This window comes from Symsagittifera roscoffensis, chromosome 2 (genome assembly GCF_963678635.1).
Source record: "Symsagittifera roscoffensis chromosome 2, txSymRosc1.1, whole genome shotgun sequence".
Classification (NCBI taxonomy): Eukaryota; Metazoa; Xenacoelomorpha; order Acoela; family Convolutidae; genus Symsagittifera; species Symsagittifera roscoffensis.
The window spans coordinates 28,543,784-28,562,599 of NC_087063.1; the positions used below are offsets into that span (position 1 = coordinate 28,543,784).

Genomic DNA, 18,816 nt, shown 5'->3' on the forward strand with positions numbered 1-18,816 from the left:
TGAAGTTTCCTCAACTAGAAAATCCACAAAAACTGTAGGATGTAGTATAAGTTTTCACTTCTTTGGCTCGACACAGTTGCTGCGCTTGATCTATTGTTTTAGCACCCTTGCGATGTCGTCTGGATGTTCAGCTGGAGTGGGTGGAGATTGTCACTGTCGTTCACGAACTATCACCATATGACATACTGCTTGTTGGTCTCTATTTGCATGTTCTTTCTAGATGTTATTGTTGCAGTATCTTATCACGGACGCTTGGGCCCCGACAGCATGAATCTCTCCCTAATCTTCAGCTCACTAACAATTTAGCTTTTGGTTAGTTTTATTCAATTTCTCTTTCTGACTGTTTATTAGACTAACTATCGCATCCTCCTCAATTCTGAACACACTATTTACTTTTTGTCAATAATAAGTTATTCAACTGCATGCTTGAGATTTTAACATTATACATTTTCTAATATGGCAATAATTTCATGGCTATCAATGACATCACTTTAGAGGTGTCACATGAAAATTTCCTTTGTAGCTCCCTTGTTACATTATCCCTTGTAGCTCAAATCACTACTTAAAGGAATTGATTATTCGACCCCATCTGACGTTTAATTATGGCTACTGGTTCTGCACGAAGAAAACATTTGAATACCAAGTTTCTTCATATATTCGGTGGTCAGAAAAATTGCTGCTATTTGATCTCTTTCTATAGTTGGTTTGTATGCAGCGATTCATGATCTGAGCTTTACACAAGCGCTCTTATAACATTCAAAAACATTATCTTTTAAATTACCTGGCGATCTCTTCCCTCATTCCAATCTCAATCGCTTGATGCACTTTCGTGGGTGCTTTACGTTCGAGAGCTTCAATTCCATCACGGAGCAGAGACTCCATAGTCGTGTTCAGACCCCCTCCCAGTGGTATCTCTGCGCCTTCCTTTCCCAAAGATGCAGGGATGATGAGTTTACTTGGTGTCAAAGGCATTGCTGATCACAGAGATTTGATTACTGACAAATGGCAGCCAGGAATATGCAAACCAATGATGATTACAAAATTTACAAATGATTAACAGTTCAACTACTGCTTTCAAATTTGATCTTAAAAAAACACTTTTTCGGTTCTGAACCAAAACCAACACCGCAAAATTTTAACAATATATTAGCATTCAGGCAAAGTTAGGAAGACGACAACGCTCGGGGAAGGCGCCTGATGAGACACAAACAAAATCGTTGTCTTAGAAGATTTTGGAATCTCAAGTCTTAACATCATAAGTCCACACACACACAAAAAAATCTATTTTCAATAATGGAATATGAGGCACCTTAGCCGATATAAGCAAAAGCAACTAAGCCAAAACATTTTAAGCGAAAATCAAAAACGGAAACTATACAAAATCGGAGTTGCCAAATTAACAAATTACAAGAATAAATACAAATGACTTTCAATTCTTAAAAAATGCTGAGCTCAAAAGAAAAGCCCACGCAGAGTCAAGTAAGCAGACAAAGTAGTCTGTCAAGTAAGCAGACAATTGCTAGTCCGATCATCAAATTTTCCCAGTAAATTTCAATTTGCGAAAAAAAAACAGCTCCTGACAGAATCCTTTTCTCGTCCGGGTTATGTTTTTTTATTAGACCCCCTCAGCACAGCTCGCGCTTTTCACCCGTGTGGGCAGAAATATCATTCATTTTGCCCCAGTCGATCAAACTGTGAGGAGGCGGATGATACTGGGACCCCTCCAACCGTGGCCGAAGCGGAATTTGAAACCACGACTTTTGTGTTAAAGGCCGCCCCCGTCTTACCCACTGAGCCACGGCTGCTCAAGCAAAAATGACATTTGGAACTTGATATCTGGAACAAGCAAAAAAGCATCCGACTACAATACAAAGAGTAGCCGGTTACTGTTCATGTGAAACAGAATGTTCCGATTTAAGTATTAAAAACCTACAAAAGAAAATTTAATTAGTGAAGTTTTTTCTACGTGATGTGATAAAGGATCCGAACGTTAAACTAGAATTTAGGCATATTCGACAATTATCGTAAAAAAGGCAAATTGCACTACAGTTTTTGCAGAAAAAAATTACTAGAAAAGCCAAAAAAATAACAGAGTCGAAGCTTCGGTTCGCAAACATCTGCGGGATCACGACAAAAGCAGCTCTATAAAAAGCAAAAAGAAAAAGTAGAAATAAGCTTCGAATAAGTAAAATTCAGCTACGTCTCGGACTCGATTTGCGACCTAGAGATTATGATTCTCACACACTAATCACTCATTCACGGACGCTTAATAAACCACATTCACTAGCCACAAATAAAGCAGAGAACAGGAGCTTTGAAATTTCCAATACTACAGGTGATTATAGCAAAAGAGTCACCAAATAAGTGAACATTTTTAATGAACACTTTTAATTGCGAGTAAGGTTAGAAAAAAAAAGTTCGTACAAAAACACTGCGCTCGCAATTCGCTAGTGTAATTAAGGTATTGTATTGTAAGCCTGCTCGCTCGCTTTATTTCTCGAAATCAAACTAACAATCACAAAATTTTAAACCAATTTTCATCAAAACTGGAAAAAATTTGTTGATAAATTTTTAAAATTGATCGATGCACGAACTTCAATTTGGTATATCTCTAGACCCATTCCAATGATTATTTGTGGTATGTGATTTTGCAGTAAGAAAAACTGAAACTTACTCGATTACAAAGTTCCTCCCCATTTTCAATGGTCGGAACAACAATGATACGCGGTTCCTGTGCAAGTAATTACTGACTACATTGATTCAAGGAAAATGCAATAGAATGAAAAATTTGAAAAACAAACTGCAGAAAACCTTTTTTTTTCTTTTGATTTGTTTTGTTCAATTTTTCCGGCGTGTTTTGTTCAAGAAACGGCGATCGAATTCGGTGAAATTTAGGATGAGTGGTAATAGTTACCTAAAATAGTTTGTAAACTGTTAGAGAATTCAATTTAGAGATCAGTCTCTAATCAAATTCCCATCATCTTTTTTTTCAAATTTAATCTAATAAGCGAAAAAAAATTCAGACGAATCATCACCAATAGAACTTTAACATGAGAAAGGTCAAAACTAACTTAAATATAAAAATAACAATTATCAAAACGGACCCTATGCCCTAATTCCTTCCCATTCTTCGAAAATGGTCGGAACGATGTTATGCGCTGGGCTATCTGACTTTGTCTGTAACGAAATGTAGTTAATTCAGGTTAAAAAAAACATCTGTACTGTGATTCATATATGACATATCACCATAATTCATGCAACTTCACACTTTTTTTTAAAGGAAAACCATTTTCATTTTAAGGAAAACCATTATTAACTTTTCACGCCATTTGATGATGACTGCAAGCAGATAACTTCAAAGGCTACGGTTGGAACTATTTTAAGAGGGAAGTAAAGGCTCCCAGAGAGCACTCGGCATCCAGCATACTAGGATCGTCATGAAATTGAGCCACTTTTTTAAGCTCATTTCAATTGCTTACCTCTGGTAAACTCCATTGAACTCCTTTGGAAAAATTCTAAATTTGTATTTATATGCAGACTTGATCTTTTCAACAATTCTCTCATAAAAACGACTGAGACTCATTAAGCAATTTCAACTCCAACGATTTCCTATTTTATAACCATGTACTAAATATTTTTATAAAGCGGATACTTCCAACGCATTTGAGCTAACAAAACGTACATTTACATTAATTTTACTTTTTGCTTGTATTTTGCAGTAATTTTGCGATTTCTGCAAGAGTTTAAACATTTTCGGCAGTCTCAGGAAGCGGAAATTATACGCAAATCAAATATATGCTTAACATTTGTACCAACTATAGCAGCTCAAAATGAGCCCTAATTACAGGAAACTTATACAATTTGCAATGAAGCTTACATAACTCGTTCTTCTCGATAAGTCGTTCTGTGTGTTTGCGGCGGCTTCTCATCAGTTTAGGCACTTCCTTTTTTCCTTGCCATCCGAGAAAAAATGAGGAAGACATTTAAATAGTAGATTATGAAAGGGCAATACTAACACTAATATCAACGAATTAAGCGCAAATTGTGACTGAAGAAGACAAACTAATATAAAAACAGGCAATAAAGCAGTCACATATCAGGGGATAACAATATCAGTATTAGACTCATCGTACACATCGGAAGATAATAAATATTAATACTATACAAACTCGAGGATAGACTACCGTTTTAATATTCACAACAGCAAACAACTGCACCCAACAGTTATATCCCGCTTTGACTATAAAATGACATCGCTTTTAACTTCTACTAAACAAGAACCTTCAAGTTCAGCGAACCAAATTCAGTCGGCTTTGAATCAAGGCATAGATATACACACAGGCACTCAAAAGAAAACAGGCGAGCATCACCCGTGCTACGGCAGAAAAACACAATCGGATCTATCAGAGCGACATGCGATGACCTTGGGGTCCGGCAACCAACTGGAGATCCCCGGAAACGCTCGTGATATTAGACGCCACTCCGCGTCAGATCTGGGAAAAACGAGCTCAGTCGTGGCACAGGCCATTCCCGAACATGACATAGTCGAGGTTACCGATCAAATTCCGATCGCGGGAACTTACAATTACAAAGCACCCAGAAAATCAAGCGCTGGAATCCCTCAAGGTAAACTATGTTAAAGGGTAATCTTAGCTATTCCAAATTGGAAAATGGATGTTAAGATAATTTTTTTCCACGAAAGAAAATATCAACATAGGATAACTTATTTCAGAAAATTCAAGCAAAAAGCATGGATCGTGTTGGTCCTCGCGTCATTGAATGTTTGAGCCGAAAAAAAAACTTTAAAAAAATTTCGATCGCTTTGCTCCTCAAATCATTAAATGTTAAATTAGCATTGGGAAAACAACTTATGAAGCGGTGACACGCGTTGAGTCGAAAAAAATCATTAAAATTTAAAAGAAGTTTTGACGCCCATCCTTCTAAAAACTCACGCGCATCAGAAACTTTTTTTTGCTTGTCTAACGACGCAATATGAGGCCATTTACCTACTTCTTCAAGTGAAAGCTTTTCAGCGGAATAAAAAGAAAACAAAAACTTAAAAACCATATCAAAACTGGTACATTTATAGCCAAAGCTGAACTTCACAAACAAGCAAAAAAAGCTCGAAAGGGTCAAACAGTGGAAAAAGAAAAAGTCAAGATAATAAAAACTCTGCTATGAGCCGGAATCCAACACCCGTTCTTGAGATCGAACGTCACATTCCTAGCATCAGCACCATGGCCGCTTAACAATAGCTAAGCACTAGGGGTGCAGCTAAAGTTAACTTTGTCATAACATTTTTACTGTTGTGAAATGTAATGCGTAGTTGCGAAAAAGACAGAAACTGGACTTTTACTAATTAAACAGCTGATTCCTAACAAAAATAAGGTGGAACACGTTTTTGCAGGGGAGGTTAAAACAACTACTTTGATTAATTTCGGTTGTTTTTGGGAAATAGAACAAGTCAAAAATTGAGTCGAAAGGTCAAATATTTATTAAGTCCATAGCTAAACTAGAAAATGCGCTTATGAAGGGGATTCCATTCAACTGCTTTTTTCGATTGAACCCTTAATCTCAATTTTGGCTCCGAAGTTTTCGAAAAAATCCAAAGCAAAATCAAAAAATGGATTTTCGTATATCAGGCAATGCTTTTCTAGAAAAATAAGAGCGTAGCCGCTATGCAGAAATTTTTCCCAGCACACTTTCTTTCGAGCAAACCCTTCATCCCAGATTTGGCAGATTAGCTTCTGACAAAAACCTCCGGAAACGTTCTAACTTCAAGAATAGACTTTTCCATAAAAGAAGAGCGTAGCTGCTTATGCAGAGAAAATTACTATTACCTGAGGTACTGACTAAAAATTTTAAAAATCCCAAAACAAGCCAAATTTCATAAAGTGTACATCTGAGGCTATAAATTTGTTTCAGTTATAATTGAGGGCGACATCAATTGTGCTGAGAAGATTCACAAAACTTCTTCTTTCGATTAAATTTTCAACCTCAGATTTGGCACGGTAGTTTTCAAGAACAGGAAAAAGTTCCCAGAAAACTATCAACAAACAGAGACTTGAAAGCACACATTTGTACCACTTTTTTCTGAACATTGGTAAAATAGTTCCAGAAAAATTAGAAAAAAGGGTTCGATTAAAATGGGCCCTTCCGTCATGCGACGGTCCGTGCACAGGTTGGATAGGGCCAAACCAACGCTATATAAATACATCGGTAAAATTTTATGAATAAATCAAGTCGAGTTTAAAGCATCCAGAGAATTGTCAATTAAAATCTACCCTCCTCGATTTTAGCACTGATGGAATTCTCGATGTTGTATGTATTTTTAAGTTTTTTGCACCCTTTGAGGCAGAGGATTGCAGTCCCCTAAGTGCAATACTTATTTTGGTTCTCGCAAATTTTGTATTAATTGCAATTAATTGTTCACAGGTTCTTTATGATCTGTAGGCTTTATTTCGGCCTCTGGCGATCAGTTCTTTCTTGTACGTCCATTACTTGGAGTCTATTCCAGAAAAAATGTTTTCGCTGCACATTTTACTAGCAACGCCCTAAAAACTCTAGAGTGCATCCGATGTAGAACTCTTGAGGTCATTCCGTTTTGAGGTCAATTTTTCTCTCTTGAGGTCAATTTTTCTCTCTGTTTTAGCTGGTGAGAGCAGTGAAAGGGATTCTAAAATCAAGCCAGCAATGTCACGTTCGCTTTCGATGGGTCAAATGAGGCGCAAGCACAGTACGCTGAAGAACTTGGGACTTTTCAAGTAGTAATTTAAAACATTTTCCTGAATGAATGATCGTCAAGTTTGAATGAATGAGCGTCAAGAATGAATGATCGTCCTGAATTCTGAATAATGATCGTCAAGTATTCCAATTTATAATTTCATTAATAAAACTAATTTGCACAAGATCTTTCAACCTGGGCGATTCCTAAGTAAGTACGTTACACGAGCATAAAAAAACGCCGATAGAAATAATGTTTTCAGATGCAAGGAAAATGAAACAGGGGCAACGCGTTGGGATTTTTTGACAGAATTGTCCGCCAGACGAAATCGCATCCTTAAAAGTTATGTAACAAATAGCTTACACCACACGTGATGCCAAAACAAAACCAAAAAATTGTCTAATGGACAAATATTGGAAGAAAAATTGAGTTGATAAATTTGAGTACATCATGAGCTGATCGTTAGAGGCGACAAAAAACGCCTAAAAGATCAGAAAACAACTGAACTGAACTACTGGCGTACACTTTTCTGTATTAAGCTGACACAGAGGCGAAGCAGAGCTTCGCTTCGCGTCACTTACGATTCAACGCAAGCACAGAATTGCAAGCTAGCGAAGATAAAATTAGACAGAAACACCAAAATCAAAAAATGGAAAACATTCAGAAAAAAAGTAACGAAACCTAAATATCATTTTATGAGTCTTCAATTTTTTTTTCAACGAGCAGCCAATTATTCGACTTCAGATAGCCGAAAACATCCGCTTTAGTCAAAACCGCTCATTGAGCCGAAAACAAAAGCCATAAAAAATGCTGGCATAGAAAAATTTAGAGCATTAATTTAAAACTTTGATATTTTGCATAACTGTGCCAGTCGGTCATATTTGGAAGTTTGACCTTGAGCTGAACGTTTGATCTTAATTTTGCGGAGAAAAGCAATTTTTCAAAATTTCGAATTGAGCCTATCATGCTCAGGTTTCTCGCCACAACTGAAAATACGAGAAAAAAATCAGAATATTCGAGTGATAATCACAGGAAAGTTGCTAGAAAAACGCGGGAGTAAAATTCCTATTCGCAATTTTACTATTATAATTCTGCACAATTAGAGCTATCTTGTTCCCGATACAAAATCAAGAGTTACGGAAGAAGAATAAAGAAGACGATCAATTGAACCAGATACTTCAAAGGAAGGATGGACAGCTGAAGCTGCCCAATGGTCCGGAGAGAAAAACTTCAGGAGTCAAAACCGTATTCTTCAAAACTTCTCGAGTTAAAATAAATTAGAATAAATCAACTCTAGAAGTGCTTTACCATTATTAGTTATTCAATGCTAGAGGTCGTGCCGGTATGTAAGTACCTAATTTAAATTTTTGAGTGTATTTCATGTGATTATGTTGAGTTAAGGCGAGTTTTCAAGTTGATCCTCCTGAAATGGATCAAAGGTCCACTGTCCAATAAAAACTAACGTTATGCTTGAGTTCCGATCCTGTTTTCAATGGCGTTCGATTTTTTAAGGTATTCTGAGAACTCACCATGGGGGAATTCTTATTTCTAGAGTGGGGGAATTTTGATAGCAGCTTTTAAGCTGTAAAACGTCGCAAGTGAACCGAATTGGCTCCGACCGCACTAGGTAGAAAAACACAAAAGATAGTGTCAATGACTCTTGAGCCAACGGTTATGGGGCCTATTTATCTTAGCCTCATATGCGACATAAATAGGCGACTGTTACGAACTGTCTGATTTTTTAATCAATCTTTTTGGACCTTGAAGCGACACAAATAATCATAATAATAATCATATCATAAAATTTAGGAATAAAATCCAAGGGTTTGCATAAAATCCGGTCATTGCAGGGTTCGAAGTTTATTTTTCAATAAAAGTGTAAGTTTTTTCAGGTCTCTACAGTTGTTGTTCTATCTGATTCATTGTGGCGAGTTTTGAAGAACTTCGTGTACATTCCTAGAGGTCTGTTTTTGCATTCTGGGTCAAACAATATGCTACATTTGAAGTTTTCGTTGCACAGATTAGCTGGACAACATGACCGAAACCAGACATCCGACTCGCACTTCTTCAGACGCATTTATTTGGAGACGGAATTTCATATCATTTGAGCTCTTCCTTTTCCAAAGTCAGCGATGCTTACATGGCTTCTCCAGTCGGTGTCATCTTTTCCACCTAGTATTTTTACAAACAGTTCAACATGAAGCTCTTGGTATAGAGACAAAGGGAGGATCTTAAGTTTTACCAGTTTGTCTTTATAGGAGATATGGCTATTGCTTTCATGAAAATCCATGAGATCGCTTCCGCTGCACTTTTTATATGATTCCTAAGTCGCCTTTCGTTGGTTTCCAGATAGCTGAACTGTAGCTCAGAATTGGTACAACGTTACGGATATATGCGTTTTTTTTTATATTTGCTTTTGGGAAACTCCTTTCGATTACGAAGAGCGCTTAAGGCTTTTTAGCCCTCTTTTCTGCGTGTTGCGTCCCAGAGTAACTCAGCCAATAAAACAAGTATCGGAAACATATGTAAGCGAATCAAAAACGAAAAAAAAGTCCGATTCAAGGACATATTACGTAGTACGTCCAAATGGCTAAATCTACAAAAGCGATGAAAATTAACAGTAAACAGTGGTTCGATAACCGTCATCCAGAAAAATGGTCGTCGCGTGTTGCACCGCGAGCCCATCGGAGAGGCAAAACATAACTGTAACAACCTTTCACTTGCGTCGCATTTGAACCAATTCATAGTTTCAACTAGACACATAACTCAATTTTTCTGCATAAAAAACAGGGTTGGAAACTCGCTTTGGTTACTTTTTTGACAGTGCAGGTTAGACTCTCTTCAGATGGATCATTCTATGTAGTAGCAAAAGCATTGAGGATACTGTGTTTCATTGGGGGTCCAGTCCAACTCCGTCAAAGCACTCAGTTCAGACCACTAGTTTACTTCTGCAAATGTACATCGCTCAGTCATATTCAAGCTCCCAGTCGGTCATAATGCAAGATTTCGTTTCGAATTTAATTTTTCAAAATTCAAATCGAGTCAATCAGCCTGATTTTCTCTTGATAATTGAAATTTACAATACAAGACAGGACAAGAAATCTTAATTGAAAATAATGTGCTCTAGTAACAAAACGAGTAGAGTTAAAATGTGACAAACAAGCATTTACTTAAAAACTGTTTTTTGAAGGATTCTGCGCAGATCTTGAATAGCAAGTAAGGAATTTTTCACGTGTGGGGCGACTGTAACTAGTGGTGCGGGTAACATGCTTTGTAAAAGGTGTGACCCATTTTCTTCAATTTTTTTGAAACAAAAGCTTATCTCTCTGTGTGATTATATCGTGCACTGTGTGTTCCTCTCTCGAACACCGTGAAATGTGTGCATTTTCAGTACTCTTCCGATTTTAGACATATCGGTGCTAGATGCATTTCCAAAGATCGTGGCACAGTATGTTAACCGGCTGGTGATCCAGGACTCGAAAAGAAGCTGTAAACCGCTTGTCTGCTCACCTTACTTTCTAAGCTGACGTGGTAAGTACATTTTCCGAGCAATTTCTTTCCAAAGCATTTCCAAATGGATCCGGCGCTTCAAGTCATACTGAAACAGATATCCAAGTAGCTTGGACGATGATACTTGTTCGATATTGAACACGGAATCGGGTAAGTTTTTCAGAACACCGTTTCAAAAAGAGCACAGGATTTCCTTTGTTTTGCTCAAATTCACTTTCATCGCGTTTCTCTGGCACCAAGTTTGGATGTTTTCTACTTCTTCCCGTGATCAATCTGCCGGCATACACCGGAACCGTTAAAGGCATACACCGGATAATCTAACGTGGTCGTTTATGCAGTAGCAAAAAAATGACAACGAAAAAAGCAAAAAGAAAAGGTCCGCTAAAAGTACCTTGTGGGTTTCCTCTGTTGATACGAAAGAAGGTCGTTGTCTGTCCCTTGAAAATAACTCTTTGTTGGCGATCCGCAAGAAATTCTACAAACCAGTTGAAAACGTCTGGCGTCAAGGGCAATTTGGCAATTTTATCGAGCAAAAGGCTGTGTTTCACTAAATTGAATGCTTTGGACAAGTCAACTTGGAACATCCGCACATACCTGCACTGTTTTCTTTCTAGACTCTCACCTATGTGTTGTTGTATATTTAAAAGGCAGGTTTCAGTGTAGCTTCCTTTCCTGAATGCGAACTGTGATTTGGAGAGCTTAGACTCTATGACAAGTGCCAAGTATTATTGATTAATATTGAGTTCTAACAAACGGGCCAGAATAGTGGGTAACTGATACACGACGATTGTCACCATATATTTTGGGGTTGTTTGTCTTCGGAATCGGTAATATATTAGCAGATTTCATAAGAATAGGAACTGTTCCTTAGATGATCGATCTGTTAAAAATTGTTTCTATTATTGGACTGAGTTCGTCAGCATATTCTTCCAAGAATCACAGTGGTAGTCCATCGAATCCACTAGCCGTTGTCGTTAGCCGTTTCAATGCACGATGCACTTCTGCAGTGGTATTTGGGGGACTGTCGGATCCATTAGTTGTCTTTGGAGTAGAATTATAGTTCGGATCAAGGTTTATACCGGCAAAATATTCATTCAGCTCGCAACTTGTCCAGGTGTTCCTTAGCAGGTTTAACAAATAAGAACACAAAATCAGAAGTTAAGAAAACAGCAGCCGAAATCACATTTAATGGAAAATCGTGCCTGAATTCAATTCAGGCCAAATGCTGATCGAAATTGGTGTATTTAGATTTTTTCACAATAGTAGAGTTGTCTGCTTATAGACAGAGAACCGAGAGTGGCTATGGCAGACCATTAACAATAGTTCTTATTTTTATCTAGATCCAGAGTGCGAATTCGCTGTTGAATCTTCCCAAAGAATTGATTTTAGGGTCCAAACTCATAATAACATAACAATACTTCTTAAATAGCTAGTTATTTTGATCTTGATTAAATTACAAATTTGATTTAATTCCAGAGCTCTTTTGTCAAGTCTTGAGTAAATCTAACCAATCGGAAAAAATATTGTTCGAATAAATTATGGATCACCAGGCAATTTCACTGGGAAGGATCCCCAGTCTAGTTATACTGTTGACCACAGAAGTTCGTACTTTTCGAAACTACTCTCGTTGTTCTCTAAAAGCAATCAGACAATTCTACGCTTGTCAGTTTTGTAGGTCAATTTCGAAAAGTATTTGATCTAGAGCAGAAAGAGCAGTTGTAAACTTGGTTGTTGTTTTTTCCGGCCTCTGATTTTCAGCTGTTTCTAAAAACTTATGCGTGATTAGCTCAATTCAAAACTTCAAAGTGGTAAGTCCAATTCAAAACGTTTGGCCTCATGACCAATTGGCACATGCTCCCCGCCCTCAAAATTGATGATTAACTTCCTATTGGAGCGCTGTGCTCAGTTCTGTGATTCTACCGAGAATCAAGAAAAAAGACTTCAGTGCCAGAAGTAATTTATAGAAAATGCGTCGGGTGAATTTTTAACTACCCTTCCCAAAAAACTTCAGCTATCTTTAGTTTTATTTCTAACGCTAAACAACTATAAAAAGATTCAATTCTGCACATGGATTGTTACTATTGAATCTCCTTGTTGAACTTTTTTTTCAGTCAATCATGATTTCACTCTTAATTTCATAAATAGTCTCATCCTAATCATTTTTAATGCTATGCTTTAAGAATTAGTCATTTTAGTCACTGTTTCTTTATGAAAAATTTTGTAGCCCATATCTTTAAGTAGATATTCATGTGATTAATGCAATTCTTTTTCTTCTTTTTGAAGAAGAAGTTTTGCAATTCTTTTTCTTCTTTTTGAAACTCAGGCCTATTGGGGTCTTCTACCTTGAACAACAACAGTCAAAAGAACTCAAGCCTAAAACCGTTGAGCATATTATAGCTCAAAATTGCCCTAGAAAAGCCAATAAATATCAACTCTCTCTAATTTACAATCCTGTAACCCATGAAGTCGTTCGGTATCGTCTTCTGAATTGATCCACGATTCCGTAAGCCTGTGCCAAAAGTATTCATGCTGTGATATGCGTTGCGATATCGGTTGAAAACAAGTTGTAATTCAATACTGTATTTGGAATATTGAATTTAGGTTTTCTTTTTCTTTTGTTTTATTTTGTTACTGAGAGCTAGATCAGTGTTACGAACTCTGATCTCTCACTTCTTCTCAATGTCATCACTCACTATGACCTTGAGCATACCATAAAAGTAATGAGTAAGCACCATAGGTTGATTGTACATACCTAGACAAATACTGCTACTGCAGTAGTGGTATGACACACCCCCCTCGGTGGAAGAAATAAATTATACAACGTAAGTAGGATAATTTATTTAGAAAGAGTTCAATATACTCAGCTCATAGGAAAGTCTCTTGGTTAATTGACGGTTTAGTTTATGGAATTCTCAGTTTTCTTCCAACTCTATTTCCCAACTCGGGTTCCATTCAACCCCTTCGTCTAGTGTAGCATACCCAAATTTTCGCATGAAGAGGTGTCTTTCGAGTCGTCTCACTTTTGATTCCATTGGTCTATCGCTTCGATCCTTGAAATCTCTTAGTTGATTTCTGTATTCCTTAAGTGCTTCCTTCAGAAGTCCTCCCCCTGTGAGATTTTCTGATATCTCTTTAATTGAATGCTTTATCGGGTCTCCATAGCGTTTAGGTTCCTTGTTTTTCGTTCGCCTGGAGCTTCGTCTGATACCCGACTCTTCAGTACTCGACTCGTCCAAAAATCCTTGTGGTGGTTCGAAAGTTGTATCTTTTTCCGAAATTTGTTGGGGATTTCCTCGGATTTCGTCTGCAACTCGCTGTACTCCTCTTTTTAGCAATTGGTCTGCATACTTCTCCCACTCGGACGGTGATAAATTGCGATTGTGGAATGTGTCGACTATGTCCTCTAGGGGAGTGTCTCTGTTATACTAGATAAATTCCTGTCCGTTGGGGTTTTTATCTGGACAGCTCTTGCACCACTCCCGCTGCTACCTACAGGCGTGAGGACAGGAAATGATACCAAAGGCACTGTGGCTAGCCTCGAAAGACTCGTCGCTAAGTTCCTCATAGACGTGTCCAGTTTTCTCTGTTCACATAGCTCTAGATCAGTGTTAATATGTTCGTGAGCGACGCGGTTAACAATGAAACGCAGGGACAAGCAAGGCGTATCATCCATTTCCGTTCTTGTCTCTGATCTAGATCGTGCAGGGAGAAATTTGTATGGCCTGGCAGGGTGTAATCGCTGCTGGCTCAGATCCGACATAGCTTGGTCATATAATAGCTGCATTTGTTCCTTTTTCATAGGAGTTTTTTTTACAGTCATTATGGCTCAGATCTAGCTCAATGCGACTCCGATCTATTTCTTTGCAAATCTGATCTAGCTCAAATCAATTATCTTCTAAATTTCGGTTTAACCCGATCGCATATGGGTAACCGACTTCCGTTTTCTGCGCTATGATCACAGATGCTGATCTAGTTGCTGATGAGGTCCCAGGTTTGGAACGGGATTGGAGAATTCCCCTGTTCAGAATTCTTTGCGTTCGCCCTGGCTAGGGTTACGTGCTAAGTCGTATCCGCGTATGCCGCCAGCAAGCCTAGCGCCAGCCACCTCAATTCTTCTTGACCAGAGACTCCTTTCGTTAAGTATTCCAAAATCAAAATTATATTCACAGTTAATTCTCTTCCTTCTCTGTGAGAGTTGAGCTGTAGCACTGCGTTCAGCATCATGGCAATCCGCTGGTCAATCTAGTTAGAGTCGAGATCCATGAATAGCTTGTATTACTCATCAGGAGTTAACTCCTTCGTGGCTCTAAGAACTCTCATAACCATAAACATCTCCATAAAGACTTCAAGCTTGGTAATAAAGAAAGGCATAATTTTGCTTCTACTTTGTTTAGCAATCTGCTGTAGAATTCAAACTCGTCAATTGATTCAAACTGATCCAGTTCCACTTCAATTGTACCTCAAGCTCGTCATCCTTGTCTATATCGTGTATTTTAAGACACCAACTGATCTACTTGGCCATAGTTGGCACGAAACTTGCGTTTTTTCCTTGCTGTTCTTTGGTTTGTAACCATAATGGTTTTGGGGAGGCAGCTTAACCTAGGTAAATTGCTCAAGTCGATAACGAATATTTCTTTAGCTTCATCAACATATTTTCTCTGGACTTCTGTCTAAGCTCTTTAAGAGTTGGTACATTGTCCTTTGACAAACTATAGTAAGTTATAGCAGGGTCCTCAAAGCATCACGCGTCACATCATTTATGAATTTTGATGCTATGCTGAAATTACAGCAATTTGTAAATTTTTCTTTCATCTCAAATCTTATCATGGCTTGATGACCTTAATGAGCCGATCCAAAACGAGTCGGAAGAAATTATAAAATTGTTCTGCCGTGTCCCTCTTTTCTTCTTTCTTAGCGGCCTTTTATTTTAGGGTCGTGCCTTCGGGATTGCTCAGGAGTGCAGTGCAGGCTTACCTGTTATTGAGTTTGATTTTTTCTGGATGTAGCTTCATGGGGTCCGTTTATGTGTCTATGCATCCGTTGGAGTCGTCATTGAAAAATTTGTCATCTTCGGACTTATCTTTGAATTCTTGTTGTTGCTTCTTTCCTTGGATCTGGGCAATCTGGTGACAAAGTCTTTTAGTGTCCCATTCATCATTTGCCAAGTGTTTGTCCACATGGCTGCATTAGGAGTTGGTTGTCCAAGCACGTCACTGGTTGCTTGAATGACCGATGTGTTGAAAGGTATGTTCGATTTCTCCGATAATGCTCTACCGTGTTCTTTGAAGTCAACTCTGGAACTCGTCGTTTTTGTTTTCCGTGATTCTTTGGCAATTTTTGCTTGATTTAATTTCTGATTTGTTAGATCTTTGCGATTGGATCTCCAGCGGTTTTTCTTCCATTGTTGCTTCTCTTGGGGCACAAGCGTCTGGATGATCTTGATTCGTTGAATCACTGTCATATTACATTTCCTCAATTTTATCAACGAACCAGCCAGCTCACCTATTTTATAAAAATATTGTAGCGTCTGTGCTTATTATCTTATCAAATACGGATAGCTTACCGTTATTTGGAGTTTTGAAAAAACATACAAACCTTCGGTCTGGTGATTTACGAAAACGACTAAAAGTTTTCGAGTTACAACTTTACGAAACTTCTACTTACAGAAAAATTTCCTAGTCCTATTTGAAAAAATAGTAAACTCAAGTATACACCAATTTCAATAATCAAAGTGTGTTTCAAATCTTTTAGCAAGAAACAGTGACAAAACTTAGTCAGTAAGTCTATCTTCTAGATGAGTGTTTCCCGACATGCACTGATACTCTTCTTTGATTTTGACGGACCTGAGTTATCCGGCATAAGGTTTTTGAGGCCTCAGGTAAACTCTTTTTTTTTCGAAAAAAAAACGTCCAACAAATCCTGTGGTGAATCGATTAGGAGTCTAGAATAAATTTCGCGAAACTCTAGAAACAACTCGCTGGAATAATACATAACCTTCCAAAAATTTTAGATGATCTTCTCAAAATTTTCAAAAAAGTTCGTTGAGATACTCAATTAACTTTCATAAGACGTCAAGCAACATTCCCAGGACTTAAAAAAAACTCGTATATATAGCAAGTCCCAAGATTTTGCTTTTTTTAATTAGAATTCTATAAAAGCGTTTTGATATAATTAAATATCCTTCTCAAGATTTTTGCTAATCTTTCCAGGACTTTCATCAAACCTCACTGGGAAAAAATTAATCTCTAAAAGATTTTTGCTAACCTTCCCAGGAATTCAGTTTTTTTGGCACAGTAATTAAACCTTTTCAAGACTTTTGCTAGCTATCATGACCTTGGCATTTTGCTCGTGTTGCGACTCAACGGTCACAAATGTTTCGATCATTTTACTAGAAAAACTTCTATCAGAAAAACCTCTTTACTAAATAAAAAATTAACCATCTCAAGACTAGAGCCAACCTTACAAGGACATGGAAAAAACGTGCTGATAAAAAAAATTAACCTTCCCAATATTTTTGTTTACCTTCCATGGACCTTGCAAAAGATCAGCGGGGTAGTGATTTTACCTTTCCAACAATTCTAAACCCTTCCTAGCTTTCTAGAAAAATTTCGGTTAAATATGATTTTTTGTTATGCCGTAAGGTCTTCCAGTTATCACCTTCCTTGAATTGCAGCTTTCTATTTTCTAAGTTTATTTCTTCGGACTTGTCTGGCCCCATTTTTATCAAGATTGACGTAGTATTATTAATCTTTTTTTTCTCAATCTCAAGTCCTGGCTCACTGTAGTTATTGCATCAGCTGCTGCTTTTTCATAGCTTATCTCCAGCGTTTGCTTCATCATTTCGGTCAACTCGATGTTAACACTTTTTGTCATCGCTTTCACTAAATTTGTTACCAAGTCTTCTTTTAGTTCCTTTTTTTATTTCTAGGTTTTCTGTCCATCTGTTCCTAGCCATCTCGACTGCTGCTAATGCTAGTTTTTTTAGGATGAATGAATTCGATTTTCTACTGCATCTGAAAACAACGTGCAATCCATTCTTGATGGGCCTCCTGACTGCAGATGAAACATGTTGCACCTATTTTGTTTTAAATCTGCTGTAGAATTCAACTCAACAATTTGATACGGTTCTACCTATATTGGGAAGTTCCCAAAGCCCGTCATTCCTTGTCTATATAGTCTATTTTAAGACAACAACTGATGCTCTGCTGAACCATAGTTGGCACGAAAATTGTGTTTGTCCTTTTCGTTTTTTTTTGTTAGTAGCATAACGGCTTCGGGGCCGTAGCTTAAGCTAGGTAAATTGCTCCAGACCAGAACGAATGTTTCTTTGGCTTCATCATCATGTTTTCTCTGGACTTCTGTCCTAGCTCTGCAGGAGTTGGTACATTGTCCTTTGACAAAGATTAGTAAATTCTTGCATGGTCCTCAAATCATCACGCGTCATATTTTTTTATGAAATTTTGATGCTATGCTGAAATTACGGCAATTTGTAAATTTTTCAGAATCACTCCGGTGTAGACTCTCCAGATTGTCCAGGAACCTCTTGAATGACTCAATTCCTCTCTCCTCTAATCTCAAATCTCATTATGGCTTGATGACACTTATGGCGCGATTCAAAACGAGTCGGAAGAAATTTTAAAATTATTCTGCCGTGTCCCTCTCTTCTTCTTTCTTAGCGGCCTTTTGTTTTAGGGCCGTGCCTTCGAGATTGCTCAGGAGTGCAGTGCAGACTTACCTGGTAATGAGTTTGTTTTTTTCTGGATGTAGCTTCAAGTGGTCCTTTTATGTTGGAGTCATCATTGAAAATTTTGTCACCTTAGTAATTATCTTGAATTCTTGTTGTTGCTTCTTTCCTTAGATCTGGGCAATCTCCTCGCAAAATCTTTTAATGTCCCATTCATCATTTCCCAAGTGTTTGTCCACCTGTTTGCATCAGAAGTTGGTTGTCCTTTGCTGGATGACCTTGATTCGCTGAACCGCTGACATATTACATTTCCTCAATTTTATCAACGAACCAGCCAGCTCAACTATTTAAAAAATATATTATAACGTCTGTGCTTTATTGTCTTATCAAATACGGATAGCTTAGCGTTATTTGGGAATTTGAAAAAACATACAAACGTTTGGTCTGGTGATGTACGAAAACGACTAAAAGTTTTCGAGTTACAACTTTACGAAGTTTCTAATTACTGCAAAAAATTTCTAGTCACAATTGAAAAAATAGTAATTATCTAGTTCTACATAAACTCAAGTATACACCAATTTCAATAATCAAATTGTGTTTCAAATCTTTTAGCAAGAGACAGTGACAAAATGTATTCGTTAAGTCTATCTTCCAGATGAGTGTTTCCCGACACGCACTGGGACACTTCTTTGATTTTGAAGGACCTGAGTTGTCCGGCATAAGGTTTTTGAGGCCTCAAAAAAACTCTTTTTCTTTCAAAAAAAAACCATCCTTGAAGTCCTGTGATGAATCGATTGGGACTCTAAAATAAGTTTTGCGGGACTCGCTGGGATAATAAGTAACCTTCCGAAAATTTTTGTTACTCTTCTCAAACCTTTCAAAAATTCTTGAAGATAGT

At 37.6% G+C, this 18,816-nt stretch overlaps 2 protein-coding genes across 2 annotated transcripts in view; one reads left to right on the forward strand and one right to left on the reverse strand.

Moving 5' to 3' along the window:
* The window catches only part of LOC134840136 (uncharacterized), a 274,304-nt gene that overhangs the window by 26,585 nt on the left and 228,903 nt on the right, over positions 1 to 18,816 (reverse strand). The window lies entirely within an intron of this gene.
* On the forward strand, positions 3,705 to 7,023 carry LOC134840138 (uncharacterized). Its single transcript, XM_063855830.1, has 2 exons — positions 3,705 to 4,626; positions 6,653 to 7,023. The coding sequence occupies exons 1-2, from the start codon at positions 4,248 to 4,250 to the stop codon at positions 6,766 to 6,768; spliced, it is 495 nt and encodes a 164-aa protein (XP_063711900.1). The 5' UTR covers positions 3,705 to 4,247; the 3' UTR covers positions 6,769 to 7,023.

What these genes read in the sequence shown, in the direction of transcription:
- LOC134840138 (XM_063855830.1), top strand. Translation starts at nt 4,248, where the DNA reads ATGACATCGCTTTTAACTTCTACTAAACAAGAACCTTCAAGTTCAGCG. An exon ending in AAGCGCTGGAATCCCTCAAG is followed by an intron (nt 4,627 to 6,652) that starts GTAAACTATGTT and finishes TCTCTGTTTTAG; the next exon opens with CTGGTGAGAGCAGTGAAAGG.